This window comes from Syngnathoides biaculeatus, chromosome 12, assembly GCF_019802595.1.
Source record: "Syngnathoides biaculeatus isolate LvHL_M chromosome 12, ASM1980259v1, whole genome shotgun sequence".
NCBI classification, from domain to species: domain Eukaryota; kingdom Metazoa; phylum Chordata; class Actinopteri; order Syngnathiformes; family Syngnathidae; genus Syngnathoides; species Syngnathoides biaculeatus.
The window spans coordinates 661,103-678,837 of NC_084651.1; the positions used below are offsets into that span (position 1 = coordinate 661,103).

A 17,735-nucleotide genomic window follows, 5' to 3' on the forward strand; every position below is an offset into this window, starting at 1 on the left:
CATTTCAGCTTTCTTTGAAAGAATGGCATATTTGTTTTTAATAAGCGCTCCGTCAAAGCGTCTCCACGAGCCGCTGGCCGGCGGGGGCGGGTGGGGGTGGGGCTCGCTCGGGGCGGATGACAACACAAGCGTGTGTTTGTGAGAGAGGTGCAGCATGATAGTAGAAGAAGAAGAACGAGCGCGGCTGTGATCTGGCGAGCACTGACGTGTTGTTTGCTGTGCTAAAAAGCAAAATGGAAGATGTTTGCACACGAGATGCGGCGCTGACAGTGGCCGAGCGCTCAAATGTATTATTACATCTCGCCGGCGAGCGGGTGACACTTGAAAGTCAGCGTTCGGCAAAATGGCAGCTTCAGCTCAAAAGTGGCCACCGTCCTACTTTGGGGGAAGCCAGCGAGTGACGGGACGCGATTCCGGTCGAAGGAATCCCTTGAAAATCTCAGGGGCCGATGTTGATTATAGCCGGAGAAAAGGAAAGGAGAAACCCGAGTCGCACGGACGGGAGCGACACGTGCCCAGCCGGCAAAGTCCGGCGCTTTACATGTCCGGGGAAACCACAAGATCGAGTCGCACGGGATGCTGACTGAGCAAACGGACCTTTTCAAAAATGCGAAAAGAGAAGAGAAGAGAAGAGAAGAGAAGAGAAAACCCCGTCTCAGAGAGAGAGAGAGAGGAGTAATGCATGCCGACTGACTCAATGGCATTACTTCAAAATTCCAGCAGATGGCGTTTCCTTGTTCCCCCCCCCCCCCCCCCCCCCTCTTAAAATGAAGGAAAAGGAGAAAGGACTAAAGAGAAACCAAATGCACTGGGTGGGATACACTACTACACGCTGACCGAATGAACGTCACGGTGGAGGAGTTTGAGAAACAAATCCGGGGAGCCAGCGAGCAAGCGTTTTGTCCGTGCGGACTGACCGTGAGATGCTGGAAGAGCCACGCCCGCATGATGTTGGTGGCCACCTTGGGGAAGATGCCCCTCTTCTTGTTGCGCTTCTTCTCCTTATCCGGGTCGTCGTCGTCACCCGTGCTCGGCGAGGCCACACTGTTGTCCAGGCCGTCGCCTGCAAAAAAATAAATGAAAGAAGGCCACAGATTAGACGCGCCATTTGTTGACGTCAAGAACCTCAAAGGGGGATCAAATAGCAAGGAATTCCCCCGTGGGGGGAGTCTTTGTAAGCAAATGCAACAATAGCCCAAAGTGAATAGTGCATCATAAACGCATTCATTTTTAATACTTTTATAAATATCCTTGCCTTTCATACCCCCCTTCCCAGTCAAAACACAGCTCGCATCCCAGCACAAAGGACTTGTAAGGTCGCATTTCCCCACTCAGCCTTCCCGGCCCGCGCCGAATTGAAACTGACAGAGAGATTTAGTCTTTATTATTCTTTATATGGGGGTTGGGGGGGGGGACTAATAGTTATTCCGCCGTTTGACTTGCACTGGAAAACAGCAACGGAGCGGTACAAAAGGGGAGGCTGCCAAAGAAAAGGTAGCGCAAAAGAACGGCGCTCACAAAGCTAGCTGCTTTTCATAACAATGGCGTCACGGATGCTTACAGCAACCTGTAGGAATTCGATAAGGCGCTAATTTAAGGCCACTTCACCTCACCTGAGGGGGAAGATGGCTTAAGAGGGGAGGGGGGCATTCAAAAGCCCTTTTTTTTTTTTATACAATACATGAACGCATGTACCGTAGCTGTATTTATATATATATAACTCTATATACATACACACACACACGTGACCAATTACTGTAGGCTGAGGCTAATTGTTGCTACCGTTATCCAAAAAAGAAGGGAGATGACGTTCATCAAAGGAAGACGGCGCGCGGCAGACAAGCCACCCAACTGAGAAGAAGAAAAATCCAAATAAAAAGCACGGCGGTTATTTATTGATTGCGCACAAAGCGCTGGTAAAGGGCGCTCGGCATCTAGCGACGCGTGAGCGACACCTCGCTAAACCCGGAGCACATTGATAATTAATGAGGATGTTGACGCTAATCCGGCTGGAGATGACTTTTTTTTTTTTTTTTTTTTTTTCTTTCCACGCCCGCCGCCATCAGCGAAATAATCAGCGGCCTAAAACCCCGAGCCTTTGCTCCCCGATACCTCGGGCTAAAGAATTCCTGAAAGCACGCCTGCGGGGGACCTGAATTAGGATAGCGAGAGCGCCCGGATCCCTACAGTCGGCTCCCGCTACGCCGAGATCATATGCGCACATATGGAGAGCTTTCTAATGAAGTTACAGTGATAAAACGAGCTTCCAGAAACACAGGTGGGAACATTAATAATGCACATACGTGAAGGGAGACGGCGGCACCACCACTGCGGAGCGTGCGGATGCTACACTTTTAGCCAAAAGGAGCGGTTGGACTTCACCGACCTTTGGAAGACCATCGGGAACTATTCTCGAAACTTTGTTCGAGGGAAATTTTCGCGATACGAAAGAGGAAGCCAGGAACCTCGGCGGCGGGTCACGCAAATCAGATTCCGTGTTTACATTTAGCGAGTACAAGTATTAAGCTCTTCCCGACACGTCAACGGCAGCAACTGTACACCAGAACTAAGCATTTCATTGGAATCACGTGTTTGGACGACGTCAATTACTGTTATTATACAAAACTTGTCAAACTTGTATCCAAGAGGCACATCGGCCACAAGAACCAGAAACATTTCTACGTTATTATAACTACAAGTTATTGTGTGTTTGGACTGCGGGTTAGATCTGTCTCAATTTACTTCCAAGGATTATAAGAACCAATAACTAGAACCTACGGGCACTTTGTGGCAGCATGTCAACCGCAGGAACTTCACCTCGGAACCCTTGGACAACCATTGCCCGTCCAAAGTGTACTTCCGACGAAAGTGTTTCCGTGTAGTTCAAATCAAGACCTTTTAAAGGAGGTTGTACTTTGGAAAGGCCCGGAAACTTTGGGGAAGGAGTACAGTACCGTGAACTGACTGAAACTTTAGGTGGCACTTCGAAAGTAGGACCTGCACCCCAGAACTTGGAATTTTCAGGGAATCATTGCGTGTTTGGACAACAGGGAGTCTAAATTTAGTGAGGATGGTCCACATTGAGTTCCAGAAACTAAATGATAAATGGCCACCACGGAAGTCTTGTCTACGATTTTGTTCTGGTGTCCTTCATCAGGGCCGAGAGAGAACCTTGTTTGGGAGGTAGTACTTAGGAGAGTTCCAGGAACCTTGGGAAAGCAGCTTCAGGACCTTTTGGAGGCCCGCTGTCTCGTATTTAGTTCCAGGGTAATTTATCAGGGCGGCACATTGGCACAACTGGCAAGAGCATTGGCCTCAGAGTTCCGAGGACCGGGGTTGAAATTCTGGCTGCGTCTGTGCGGACTTGGCATGTTCTCCCCCGTGCCTGCGTGGCTTTTCTCCGGGTGGGCACTCCGCTTTCCTCCCACATCCCAAAAACATGCAACATTAATTGGAGACTTTAAATTGTGATTGCGAGTGCCATGCCGCTGTTGTCCGTCTCCATGTGGCCTGCGATTGGCTGGCGACCAGTTCAGGGTGTACCTCGCCTCCTACCCGTTGACAGCTGGGATTGGCGCCAGCGCTCCCGTGACCCTCACGAGGCGAAGCGGCTCAAAAAAAATGGACGGATCTTTATCGCTTACCGGGGTCTCCAAACCTGTGTGAGGTTCGGGAACATTTGGAGGTTGGTCTCCGGCGCTGAACACGATCCCAGAAAAGAACGAGGGGCTCTTTGGTGGACCGCGGCACAATTAATTTCCCGTCGAAACTGACTTCTGGGATAGAGAGGGACGCCACTACTCTCCAAAGGCTCAGGAAGCATCAAATATAGATACTAACCCTACCGTGTATGCAAGCCTTTATTCCAGAACACGTGGACTAAAACTACACTTTGCAGACCGCAACAGTTGTCGTCACGCAGCCCGCATCAAAAACGTTCATTCCAGTCGATCGATTGTTAGAAAGTATGGTGGCCTTGAAGGGCAGCAAAACAAAGTGTTCCATTGTTAGCGTTCCTTGAAAAATCTCTTTTTTGGTTTTGGGGGACCGAGCGCCCCTGAAGTTGAAACAGCGAGAGCGGGGCGGGTCCGTCCGTGCAGCCGAGGCGTTTGTAATCCAAGAGCAGATTTTCATTGGAAGCAAATGCTCTGAATCCGCCGTAAAGACCAGCTCGTGTTCAGCAAAGCCTACAATAACAAAGCCGGGGGCTCGTCCCGTGCCAGTTGGGAAAAGACAAGCAAACGCGAGCGAGGGAAGCAAAAGGAAGGATGAGGAAACCCACCACAAGTACGGCGTCAAAAGAAGCTCCGACGTCACGCCAACATTTGCCGTCGCCACAGGCACGACTCGGAGCTCGCCCCGGCATCTTGCCGGGAACTACACGAGACAAGGTTTAAGGTTTCAAATTCGGGCTTTAAGGCAAGTTGAGGGGTTGACGGTTTGCAGGTGGCCTTTCCGCGTTGCGTTTTAAAGCCTCACTTGGGTTTTGATACGAGGACTTGGAGACAGGCTTGGGGTTTCATCGTGGGCTTCGAAATGGAGACTCTCAGGGCGGGATTGGGATCGCAAAATAGGGTTTCAAAGCAAAATCAAAATTTGGGCTTGAATTTGAAATTGGGCCTTCCATCTCGCAGCAGTGTTACGGGTTTCCAGCCACGGTTAAGGTTAGAAAGTCGGCTGCTATTATGGCTTCAAATCAGGGTTGGCCTTTCCGGAACGGACAAAGCTTTCACACTTTGAAGACTTTTAAGAGCCAGTTTGGCTTCGTAAAAGTATCCAAGTGTATCTACCACCAGTGGAAAACCCAAGAAGGTCGCGTCTTAAAAGCAACCCGACCGCCAGCTCGTGACGTCGTTAAAGCTTCAAGTGACCACATCCAAGATGGCCCCGCTCGAAAAAGGAAAAGAAGAAGAGGAAGACGACGACGACGACGACGAGAAGAAACAGGACAAGACGAGGTTGAAGAAGGGTCGAATCAATGAAGGGTGCTCGCTTGGCCGTGGGGGTGCGACGCCGGATGCCGGATGCGTCTCTGTGTGTGTGTGTGTGTGAGAAAAATGCTCGCACGCACGCACGCATGCATGCAGGATGTGCATCGGTCTGTGGATGTGGGTGCATGCGGCCTTTTCTTTATGCATGTGCGTTTCCCAGCACGGCGGCTCTGTGTGGCAATTAAGGAGCAGGCCAGTGACTGGAAGGAGCCGGGGGCAATTGAAATGCCCCGGGGCCGACCCAGGGAAAGAATATTTTAGCAGTCGTCTCACACACACACACATAATGACGTAAAAAGTAGGTTAGCCTTGGCAGCGTTTGGCCAAGCGTCTCCGCTAGCCTCGTTAGCATTAGCCCCTTCCGTGCCGTGCCCGTTGTTTTTACGTCTTCGGTTTTCTTTCATCCTGTGTTTCTTTTTTCAGGGGGTATTTCAATGCATTTAGAAAATGAAGACGTCATTTTGCAAGTCAAGTCATTTTTTTGTTTTTTGTAGTACCAAACTTGTAAGTGCAATCCACACGTCCAGTTTTGCTCATTTGCAATCGAGCGGCAGGTAACAGACTCAATAATGAAATGCCGTACATATATTTATTGGGATTTGAATTCCATTTTGACGCTGTCTAAACAAAGCTCAGGTCGATGGAAAAATCTGGACAAAAAATATTTTGATAACGTAAAAGAAAATTGGCCTGAATCTTTTCAACGGGGTCATAAATCATTTCCTGCCTCGAGGTCGCAAAATATCCATCTTTTTGCAGATTTAGGATCACACGTTGAAGCGGATCAAATCAGATTATCGTTGACGTTCGATAGCATCTCCAAAAGATTGCGTTATTGTTGCACCAATTCGGATCCAACATCTCTGATTTAATTTGCATCCAAAGTTTTGGCAATGTGGACGAAACCTGATCCAAGTCGATGGAAGTCAACAATCTTTGTGAAATACGTCAATGTTTGACAAATTTGAATCTAACGGTTCACATTGAGGGCACGTTGCAAAGTGACCACCCTTTGCACCATTTAGGACCCCCGTAAATTTAGAGCAATTATAGAGTACAGCCTACTATTTTTTGCCACACCGTTTTTTTAGCGCTATTTCAAATGCCAACAAAGCGCGTCTTAGTCTTTCACGTCCAATTTCCAGACAAGGCGGGCTGAAGCAAAACGGCGCTACGGAGACGGCTAATGACGCTTCATCTCTTTTGTGTTACGTCTCAAGGCAAGCGCTGACATTATCGCGCGCTATCTAGGCTAATCTGTTATGATCTGATTACGAGCAGTCGCTCGCGCCGCACCGCGTCGGAGGTGTCGGACGTTTTTCCGCTGCCTGAAAAAGTGAACGCCCGCCAATTTCTGCCAGTCGGTCATGTGCGAAACTGCGGCGTGTCGCTCCCGGCGCCACGTGGGAGAATTATGACATTTAAGATTTCTAACATGTCCGTTTGTTAGCCCCCCCCCCCCCCCCCCAGCGCACAAAGGAGTGATGAATATTAGCTTTGCGCCAGATGTCAGGAGTACAAGGATCATTTACAGATGGCTAAATGCTTTTTTTGGAGATGTTTGTGTGAGATTTTATGGAGCGTGAGGTGGATTGAGAGAGAGAGAGAGAGAGAGAGAGAGAGAGAGAGAGAGAGAGAGAGTGAAAGAGAGAAAGAGAGAAGTGCTTTGAGGTGATGTCATGTAAGGTCTTCTTTCTGCTTGGTCAAGTGACCGCCTCCCGCGGGCCCGGCCTCTTTTTGGAGTTTCACAACCAGAGCGTCTCACATAACGCCGGTCGTGCCGTCCGGGCCGGGCCGGGCCGGGTCCGGGGCCGGGCGAGACCCGGGGCCTCGGGGCCTCGCTATCGTGTTCCGCGCCGGGTTCTTGTGCAGCAGGTGAGAAAAGCGACTGAAATCCAGGTGGTGCTCACAGAGGCAACATTGACACCGTGGGGAAAATTACAACCAGCTTGGATTTTTTTTTTTTTTTTCCTTCTTCTTCCACTCACTTATGACTTTTTCTTGGCAACGACGTGGAATCAAATCTGGAAAAGATCGGCTTTAGAGCCCCCGTGTTGAAAAGGCAGAAATCCCGTCGACGTCGAAAGAACATAATGGCTGCAGAAAACCATTTCCTAATAAACAGTTCAAATTGCGCCAGTGCATATCCTTTGTGTGATTTAGGACCGACCGCATGTTGACGAAGTCAGACGGGCCTCAATGGAACGCAACGTCTACAGATATTATTTTCAATTAAACTGTGTACATTGACGACGCATTAACAACAAATGAACGTGTGTTTAATAAATCCAGGTTGATGCGATTGAGCACGACGTTAATGATGGACAATAACCTGTTTGAAAAATACTTGGATGGAGCTCGAGGTTAAAATGGTGCAAAACAATCGGCCTTCGTGATCACACGTTGAAGTGGACCACGTACAATCGACGTCAATGGACCATCATTTCCGAAGAAACTCTTAAGCCCGCGTGGACACTACCTCTCCTCTCCTTAATGTGATTTCAGCCCACGTGTGTAAAAGTGACCCCAACCCGATTAACGGCGACGGACGATCGCCTTGACGGAACATCTCGTTATTTTGTCAGACGGTTGAGATTGAGGTCACGTTACAAAGCAGTCGTCCTTTGTCCGATTTCCGAAATCTAGTAGAGCAACGACGGAAGAGGCGTTCTTGTTGCCTTCGTTCCAACCAAAGGTTTCAGACACCTGAGCGAAATCCAGCCTTGAGCGGATTTAGGACCGGCACCTTAAGTGGACGATGATTCCAGGTTGCATTTGTAAAAACAACGTGAGCAAAAGGAAACCCAAAAACTTTTCCATAGACGTGCGCTGCATTGCCAACCGTCCTCGCTGGCTCCCGAGAAAAAGAAGAAGGGGGCGGGCGGCGTTTATTGTATTGCGGCCATTCATAAGCTCTAAAGCGGGGTGGGGGGGGGGGCATCCAGGACCCTCCCATCTCCCAAATATTCGGAACATGCCGGAATTCCTGGGAGGCTCCGAAACCGGGGTACGCTTTCAAAAGCATCTCTCCTTTTACGGCGCCGAAAAACAGACGCCCGCACCCTTGATTATTTTTTTTTTTTCTTTCCTTTCTTTCCTGGGATGTTCCGCAGGGCCAAGTTCCAAAAATGGCTACGAAAACTACTCCAAACAACACACACTTGACACAAAACTCTCTCTGTTTTTTTTTTTCCCCAAGTCCTACACACGGTGGAGAGGCGAGAGAAATCCCCTCCGCTGTCAGGCGCATAATGACATGCGCCGCGGACAAAACACGACGGCGGCCCGGCTCGGCCCGGCCCGGCCCGTCTAGACTTTCCCTTCCTGCCCGAGCCAGAGCGCCACGCCACTATTTTGGGATCGCAATGCGGTCGGCTCGCATCCCTCCGCCGGGGTACATTTCACTTAGCGGAACCGAAAAACAAACAAAAGGGATCCAGTGGCGTCGTCTTTTGCAAGCCGTTTTTTGTGTTTTTGTTTTTTTACAGTCCGTCCATGACCGCGTTGCTAACGAACGTCACCTTCAACCTCATCCAAGTCGTCTCTTTGATTGGTCGTAATGAGCAACTACAGACGATGATGTTCCGATTCTGGAGCCTTTTTAATTAATTTTTTTATTTTTATTTTTCCCACACGGAGAGCCTGCAAAAGGTCATCCTTTTGTACACAAAGTGCTTTTCTTAAAGTAGGCGCACAATCCACAATGAACGCGAGACAGTGAAATGCTTTTATGCGTCGAGCAAAAAGGTCAGCTGATGTGTGCGCGCGCGCGTGTCATCGCTGAATGTAGGTCAACACTATTTCTGTATATTGTGACATCATAATGACTTGAAGTGACTTAACGTTACTTCCATTGAAAAAGCATCACACGGAGGTGATTTGATTCCCCACGCCGACGACAATGGAAGGGGTGTGTGCGTGTGTTGTGGTGTGGGAGGGGCTCCTCTCCTGTTGACATCGCCATAGGTGACGGCAAAAAATGTCAGCGTAAATGTGACTGCTCTCTCGGTGCAGTTTTTTCCCCCCACCGCAAAGGCCTGGCTTGACACGGCGCAAAACGGCCCCGAGCGCCGGCCGGCGACAGACACGGCATTATGACACACGCACACACGCACACGCGCACACACACGCACAGTCACTGGCTTTTTTTCCACTTCCGGGAGAAAAGGGGCCGACGGTACAAGCTCGGATGGAATTGTCGGGTGATGAGTTCGCCCTTTCGTGTTAAGCACGTTTGCTGTGTAGCTCCTGTATTGATTTTTCCGTCTTTTTTCTTACTCCATCTCTTGCCTTTGTTTTACTGCGATAGCCTCCACCACCGTCCACGACAGAAATGAACGCAACGGCTTGAAACGAACCACAAATCAAAGAAAGAAGTCCAAAGCGCGTCCAATGTACGACAAGTTATTCATCATGGCAGCCATCTTGCAAACATGAAGAGAGAAAACTTTAAATAACGCACAGGCAGGACCAGAACAACGTCCTGAGAGGCAAAAGAAAAAAAGAAAAAGTCAGAAGCAGGCTCGTCACGCACCAGCGTTTGTGATGAGGGCGATCGCGACCCTCGACATCTATTCGCAATCATCACTATATTGGACAAAACGTCAAAACAGAAAGGACTTTGAATAGTCCAATAAATTACACACAAAAAAAAGGGGGGGGGGGGGAGGTCTACAGTCGCATCAGGAAAGAAAATCAAAATCGATCCAAGGCAGAAAAGGACCAAGTTGAGATTTGAAAACAAAGAGCAGAGTTGAAAAAAATCAACTCCAAAGTCAGTTTTAGTTTTATGCTCCCTCTCGCGTGTTCCAGTTAAGGGATTTGGAAAAGAGTGGAGACGTTCGGGGGAGGCTGGCTGACCCCAACGTCAGTCATCTGGCCCAGATGGGACCCTGGCGTGCTTCACGGTTCCACAACGACAAGAAAGAAATCGCACGTGCAAAGTTGTCTGATGGTGAAAGAAGTCGAAAAGTCAAACGGGAAGAAAGTACAAAGAACAGGAAAATGTTCCAAATCCACAACCGCAAAAAAAAAAGTAATCACGTTGTTTTTCTAGGTTCCAATAACTTCAGTGGAGGCGCGGCGCTAGTATCTGTCTGATAAGCGGCCAGGGGGTGAAATCCTGTTGCCATCAATTCCTCTGCCAACAGATGCCCCCCAAAGAAAAACTTGGGGCCAGCCTACAAGTTTTGTGTCCTTGACTCTTTGAGACGTGTCATTCTTTTTGTAGTCTTTGCCAGCAGCTTCAATCGGGGGGGGGGGGGGGTCTGGTTCCCCCCCCCTTCATTTGAGTTGAGCTCGAAGGGTCGCCATCTTTGTCCCACGTCCGCATTCAAGGACTTTGTCAGCTGACTTTTGGAAAAAGGCCGTCCGCCGTGCTATTGTGCCGCTTAAGTGCTCTTGGCTTTTGTGTGGCGTCCCCCCCCACCCCCACCCCCTTCGCTCTCTCTATCTACCGCTCTTTACTCGGAAGCTCAGAGGTGTCAAAAGCCGTCGAAGAGGCAGCCAAACAATTGTGAGAGCGAGGAGGTTAAAATACGAGAAGGCGGCCATTTCATCAACGCATCTGAACAGCAGCTCTGGAAATCGTGCCAGGCTGAGTCCAAGTTTTTCCTTCCTTTTTGTCCCGGACCCACCGACTGCTCTGCTTTTCTCCACTGTGCAATTTTTGACGGGGTTGACAGCGACGACGCGAATGATCGCGCACGTGGCACAGCATTCGGAGGTGTTTTCTTATCATGAAGTGAATGGATCAGCACAGATTTTGAGTACAAGACAAAGATTAGGATGTGAATTGAAGTTTTGTCGCGGCGGGTTCAGGCCCCGCACGCTCAAGTAGAGAACGGACACGGATGGCAATCAAAAACGCCACAAAGCACGTGTTGCCGTAGTTGGTAGAAAACGTGTCGCCATCGTGAAAAAAAAGATGAGTCCGTCGGTGCGAATCTTCCTCAGGTGCAGAATAATAAGAACCAAAAGCCAATGCGATTAAATATAAACTACAGAGAGCGAGAGAAAACGTACGACCGTCGAAGAAAACCAAGGCGTCCGGAGGTTAACGAGGATAGAAATGTACAAGTCACGTGTTCATCTGTCCAACGCTACAATTGAATCGCGCTTTTACAAGCGGGTTCACGTGACATTCTGCACAATTTCTCGTTGAATGTCTATTGCGCAAAGTGGTTGGCGACAGGACTCATCACGTTAAATATTTCTCTCGAATCGCACGGGTGCACGTGCCAGTTGATGCCGCGAAGCTAATGTGCGACGTTAATTCGAGTTGTTCTGGTTACTGGCAAAGAGTCGAGCGCGGGAAGCGGGACCGGCAAACAGGTCCGACCTGCTAAGCTGCTTTGCGTCTTGTTTCATTTACATTTTCAGCTGTTGTGTGCGGATTAACTTTAACATTTCAACTTCCTCCTCGCTGTCAGCGCATCCTTGACGGGTGCAGGATGCGGCGTAAGATCGGGGTGGGGATTTGTAGTATCAAGTCTCCCACGTGTACCAGATAAGGACGCAAAAGAAAAACAGGAAGTGAGTTGGGTTTTTATGCCCGCACTTCCCGCGTGTGGACCGATCGATATGACCCCCGCGTGGGCGGCAAACAGACCTCCGGCTCCACAAAAAAAAAAAAAAAAGGAAACTTTGGGAGGGCCGTCGGCACCGCTGATATTCACTGGAGCTCTGAGGTAATGTATCAGGACTCAAAAACGACGCTAAAAACGAGAAACCCTTCTGAACCTTGGAGGGGGGCACAAGAGATCTGATTGGTGTCTGCAACTACCAAGATTGAAAGGTTCCCCAAAACACATCTGATTGGGGACTTGAAGTAAAAAGAAGCAAAGGCTTCTGGAACTCGAGAAGGTCCTTGAAATGTAGGAACCTTTGGAGGACTGCGACTCCAGAGCAAAGTTTGCAGCAATGACCCAAACCCATCGGAGCCAAGAAGTAAAAGTTCCAGGAACTTCAGGGGAAATTTGAACCACGGAAACGAGCAACTTGAACTAAATTCAGTTCTGGATGTATTTTATCTGGCTCAAAAGAAGACCCGATTAGTGGTCCTAGAACCTTTCGGTGGAATTTGCTTCTCTGGCGCCTCAGATGTGACTGGAGGCCTTTTAGGTCCAAGAACTAAACATTCCGGCACCTCAAGGTGGCAGTTTGCAACTTTTGGAGGAAGATTTTTTTTTTTTTTTTTTTTTTGCAACAATCGTCTCCATTTTCTTCCAGGTTCAAAGGTCGACCCTGCCAGGTGGGTAGTAGTCCTGAAAGAACCTTTGAAGCTGGGCCTGCACTTGTGACTAAAATGTTTCCTAAAACTTGAGAAGCCATTTCAACTGTGGGAATTTTACTGTGGAGTTAGGTGCTTTTGGGGGAGCAAGCTGGAAATGTAGTTCTGAGGCCCAAAGAAGACCTTTGGTGTTGGGGGGGGGGCGTCTCCTTTTTCCCCTATCAAGTGTCCTTATGTATACGAGGCCTCACCGAGGAACAGGAAGCGAGCCGGCTTTTTACAGCCTTACTTCCTGCGTGTGGACTGAGCGATATGCCCCGCGGAGTCACTTCCCGAAGGCGGCGGAGCGACTTCCTGCGCGACCCTCGGCGTGTGTCGGGAGGTCATCTCAGGTGAGGATCTCTTATCTCTTTGGATTTCACCGACTCGCGGCGGACGATCGGGTTACATCCGAATGCGAGTAGCGCCAAGCCACAAGTGGCCTGCGCTGTGTTGCTTTGCAAACACACAAACAAAACAAGACAGCCCCCCCCCCACCCCCCCCCCACGCGTTTACCTACAGGTATTTGTTATCTGGGCCCTGGCTTTCCTCTCCGCACACGCACACAACTCAGCCGGGTCTTTATCTCCCACTTAAAGGCCTTTAGCAGCTATCCATGTCAAAGGGAGCACAAGGGGGAGCAGGGGGAGGCGGGGCAGGCCTTGGGGGAGGTAATGGAAGGTGAGGAGGGGGAGGGGGAGGGGGGCGAAGGCACCTTCGGTGCAGGTCACCCTCGGGTCAAGCGTCGACCCCGCCGGTACGCGAGCACTCTCGCCATTAGCGCCCAGCGTTCTGGGACGCTGGCAATTTAGTCGGAAATTGGACAAACCGGTCAAGCGCCAGAGCAGGGACGAGCTTCACGAGTGGACTCGACGTACAAAATGGAGCTGCAGGAAATTGGGAGGCCGGCACTCGAACCAGTTGCGCCACTTATCTCGTGATTTCCATCATGTCTACGCTTTTACATTCAACCTGAAACTGTTTTAGAAATGGTGAAACTCTTTTTATTCATTTGGAATATTTACAATTTCAATTCGTTGATTTTAATTGTTTAAAATCTGTATATTTTTGCAATTTTTCAAAATGGATATCAAAGATTTTGTTGAAGGTTTAAGGGAAACTAATGTCCAACTTTTTCAGGCCACTTTGGGTCAAATTGAATGTGACCACGAGGGGCTTCAATCTTACATTTATTCATCTACATGACATAAAACATGACCAAAAGATTACTTTTAAAGCTAATCCCACCCCCTCCCCACACACACACACACTTTTTTTTTTGAGGGGGGGGGGGGGGGCGCAGCATCTTTCCACCTTTGCAGCGTCCCGTTTGACTTTCATATAAAAACATCGGCTGAATATTGAGGGCATCAAAGCGGCGACATCATCGCGGGACCCCGCGCTACGTGGCAATAACGTAAGCCAGAAGAATACATTTCAAGCAAGATAAAACCGATCCTGTGGGGAAACGGGGGTCGGGGGCTAAAATGGCGCCTCTCGCAAGTCTTCGGGGCTGGCATGAAATTGGCTTTGCGTGGGTGTCCTTTTGGAGAGCCCGCCGCTAAATTCTCCCGTTCTTTTGTCGGGAAAAAGGGAGGAGGGGCCGGCAGGCCAGCAGGAAAGGGCGGGGGTGTCCGCGCATAATGGTCTTAGCTGGGGAGGTCTGGAACTGTGTCCATAAATTGAATTATTTCAATTTGAGGGCGAGCATGTGAGAGAATAATGCAGAGAGAGGCTGCGCGAGAGAGCACGAGAGCGAGTGCTCATCTCTATTCCACTGCAGGCTCACATTTACAAGTGGGAATGGCAAGTAAGTTGCAGGAGATTACAGATTGGGGGGGGGGGGGGGGCGTTACCTTGCAGCTGGAAGCGATAGCGGATGAAAGGGAACCGCCGCGACGCCACTATCGGCGGATTTGGAAAACTCCACCCTAAGCGAGAGATGAACTCACTTTTAGCTGACGCACGACGTGAAAACGCAGTTCCACACGAGAGAGTCTTTGTGATTGTCGAAATGATTTGGAAGATTCTGCTCAACGGGGCCAAGAAGCTTTGGGCTTTCCGGAACCCTCGAACAAGGAACTCCGGTCCGACCCTCGTGCGCTGGGAGCGTCAACTTCTTTTCACAGTTTATAGTGCTCAACGGACCTGATCGAAACCTTTTACTTCCGGTAACGACAAGTAACGCAAAAACTAAACGGGAATCTTAGGTGCCGTTTTGACCGCGGGAAGTTCTCTGCACAACTCCCAGAACTCAAAACCTTTGGCACACCGTTGAGTGTTTTTCGCATATCAAATTCTGATGACATGATAACCGTGAGCAAAAATATTGCAGTTTTTGCAGTGACAAAGTATTGCAATCAAAGCTCAAATTGGTACCATTTAGGAATGTTACATCATGTAAAATCAAAATGTAGCGCATTGTATGCAACTCTGGTAGCTGTTTGCAAATGTTCCATGTAGGGCAACGCGATAGTAAAAGTTTAATTTGTCAGAAAAAGAGGATCTGGATGAACTTTATTGGCCCAGAGAGGAATATGTTGGAAAAATGTTTCAAAATTTGTGCGGCCCCCTTCGCAAATGTGACATTTTGCCCCCTTTCACAGGCCTACCAAGATGGAAAAACTGAAACCGAAGAACTTTTTTTTTTGACAAGGGTGAAGTTGCCGCTTGGCTCAGTAAATCTTGAAACCGGTGACTGGCCGAGGCTTAGTTTGGACAGCAGGAACTATTCTGCAAGTTTAGTTCCAGGGTAACATTTCCATCTCAAAGTAGCACACGCTGCAACGGGTGCAGCACTTTTGGGAGCTGCGCGAACTTTTGTAGGTGAGGTCTGTAGCTCCAGGGGTCAAAGTACAGACATGGTGACCGAAGAATAATATTTCCTTGATGGTGGCGATTCCTCCTAAACTTCCAAATCCTTTCTTTGTTCCTGATCCAGATGGCACCCACAAAGGCTCCTCGATCCTTCAAAAGTAAGTTCTTTTGAGGAAGGATCACAGAACAGAATCTCATCACCAGTTCGTGGAATCCAAATGCACAACCGCCACCCAAAGGTTCCTTAGGTGCCAGGTAAAGTCCCAGAGGTTGAAACGTTCGGAATGCGTACTATTATACGGTCCCATATCATAACATAAAAGTGGATGGGGTGGTCTTAGGGTGTGGTGTGGAGGAGGTACAAATATCCCCGAGACAATACTGTATAACGCTAAGAAGAGCATATGGCAGAGTGGTAGGCGGCAAGCTATTTATCCTCATCATCCTCTTTGCGGGCTAAAATTAGCACTTTGCTGTTTGTAGCTCTAAGCCAGACCACTGCGACTGGTCCAATAATAAACAAGGACAAAAACAACAGAAGAAGAAGAGTCAGGCTGGCACCAGCACTTCCCGTTCCTTCACCCGCGACTGACCGAGCGGTCACTGGAAGCGGCGTCGCGCGACTGTCGCTGCAGAGACCCCCGCAAGTCAGGAAATCCTGGATTTCCTCAACATGGGACCCCCCCTTGGCCGGCTTAAGCGCGTAGGATGATGATGGCGCTAATCTTTTCATCAAACGCCTACATAAACATCTCGCGAGCGCCTGAGAGCCAAGAAGAAGTCAACGCAAAAGCCGACAAATGTACTGAGACCGGGGACTTCGCCGCCCAGTTCATTTGAACGAGACCCTCCCATTGGCTAGCGGGACAGTGGTTGTCAGTCACCATAGCAAAGGCTGGACGGCGATAAGAAACCTGCAAAGGTCCCGTCCCCGTTAGCATTAAGCTAGCAGGGTTTCACTTTTAGGTGCTTGAATCTGATGCAGGACGCTCGATTCTCTTTATTTTTGGATGTCGGATCAATTCAGTCTTATTTCAAGCGGGTGTCGCATTTCCTCCGAAAGTTGCAGGAACTTGTCGATGTTGTTGATTCCAATCATATGCGAAGCCGACCCAAAATGTCTCCTGGACCGCTCAAAAGTACGAGAGTCTTGTGGTCCCTAGAACTACATTTCAGACATTAGTTCCCAGACTCCAAACACAAATGAAGTCCTGACTCGGAATGAAGTTCTTTTGAGATGGACTGAAGCTGTTCGTTCTAGGGTCTACTCGCGATGATAAAGAACAGGCCACCAAACTTCCTCTGTTGCCTCTGAATCCTGCAACTTAGATGGAGGCTGGCTCCAAATGATTCCTGGACCTCTAAAAAGTAGTTCCCTCTAAACTGACACGTATCCCCAGAACAGCGTTTCGGGCTAGCTGGCGCTTTGAGGCAGGATTGGCAAGCCCGAAACTTTCTGTGCGTTCGATGGAAGCAGTTTGGGGGAAAGTCCATCTCGGTTCTTCGGGTACAAAGAGGAGCTAGACGACAGAGATGAAAAGAGTCGGTCGGATCAGTTTGGCGTTGTTCCATGGCGGTCCTTGCAAAAAGCCAAAGCTTCACACGCAGTCATCCGGCTGACGGAGCGCGCTAATCATGGTGCCCGCGTCCAGCGACGCGAAGTCAAAGTATCGAGTCCCCGCGCGCCGTTTCTCCACAACGTCACATTCCAACTCCGCTGTGTGGAAATAGTAACTTTGAGCAAAACACCAGCAATTAGATCGAGCCTCGGCGCTCCCAAATTAAAGAAGAGCGCTTCCTGTCAACAAACGAGCGAGTGCTCGCGTACATCATTAGCGGGCCCACAATTACAACATGGAAGCTAAAGATAGGCTTTACACCACCGCCGCCGCCGCCGCCGCCGCCGCCACCCTCCTCCTTCTAGCGTCGCATCGCTGGAGTCGATGAAGTATATCCTCGTTGCATTTTCGCCCTCCGCTTCAACGTTAACAACTCAGCAACTGCAGAGGCGCTCGCTGGCCACTTTATTAGGTACACATCACGACGGTAAAAGACCGGAGATGAAAACAAATTGAAAAGTAAATACAGGAGTTTTGCTCATAACAATAAAAATCCAGTAAAACTAATTCATTAACTAAATCATTGAAACCGCTAAATGGAAACTATTCAAATTCAAAACCGAGATTTTGCAATTCAAAAGTACAAATAGATCTATAATTTCAAATATCCTGTATTTTGCCTCTGTTTATTCAGTGTAGATTTTAAAAACTCACTTTAAATATATTATTTCAATTCATGCAAAAGGAATATTGGCTATTTTTGGACGACATTACCCACATACCTGTGCGCTAAATGCTGCTTCGCCGTGTTTGCTTCGGACCCTGCGCGCCACTATTTGACCGGAGTCTGTCGATCTCGGAGCTCGACTGGGTTTCTGTTCCGATAAGCATTTCTTTCACGTATTCGGGACTAGGCCATTTATTGATTGACACAGCAGTAGCAGAACTTTAAAATCTTTGGCAAAGCCGATCGGAAGCTAGCGTAAAGAGTTTGGATTTGGAGTGACATGGTCTGAAGTCTTTGTTCTGGTCAGAACCCAAGCTGCGGCATTCTGAATGAGGTGCAGCTTCGGTAAGTCCAGTCAGAAGACCGTTAC

The 17,735-nt window shown here is 49.0% G+C and overlaps 1 protein-coding gene across 1 annotated transcript in view; it reads right to left on the reverse strand.

Moving 5' to 3' along the window:
* Positions 1–17,735, reverse strand: part of LOC133510273 (homeobox protein Meis1) — a 77,918-nt gene that overhangs the window by 36,426 nt on the left and 23,757 nt on the right. Inside the window, exon 8 of the mRNA XM_061838129.1 lies at positions 918–1,063. Coding sequence (XP_061694113.1) covers positions 918–1,063 — 146 coding nt within the window. The remainder of the gene's footprint in view (positions 1–917; positions 1,064–17,735) is intronic.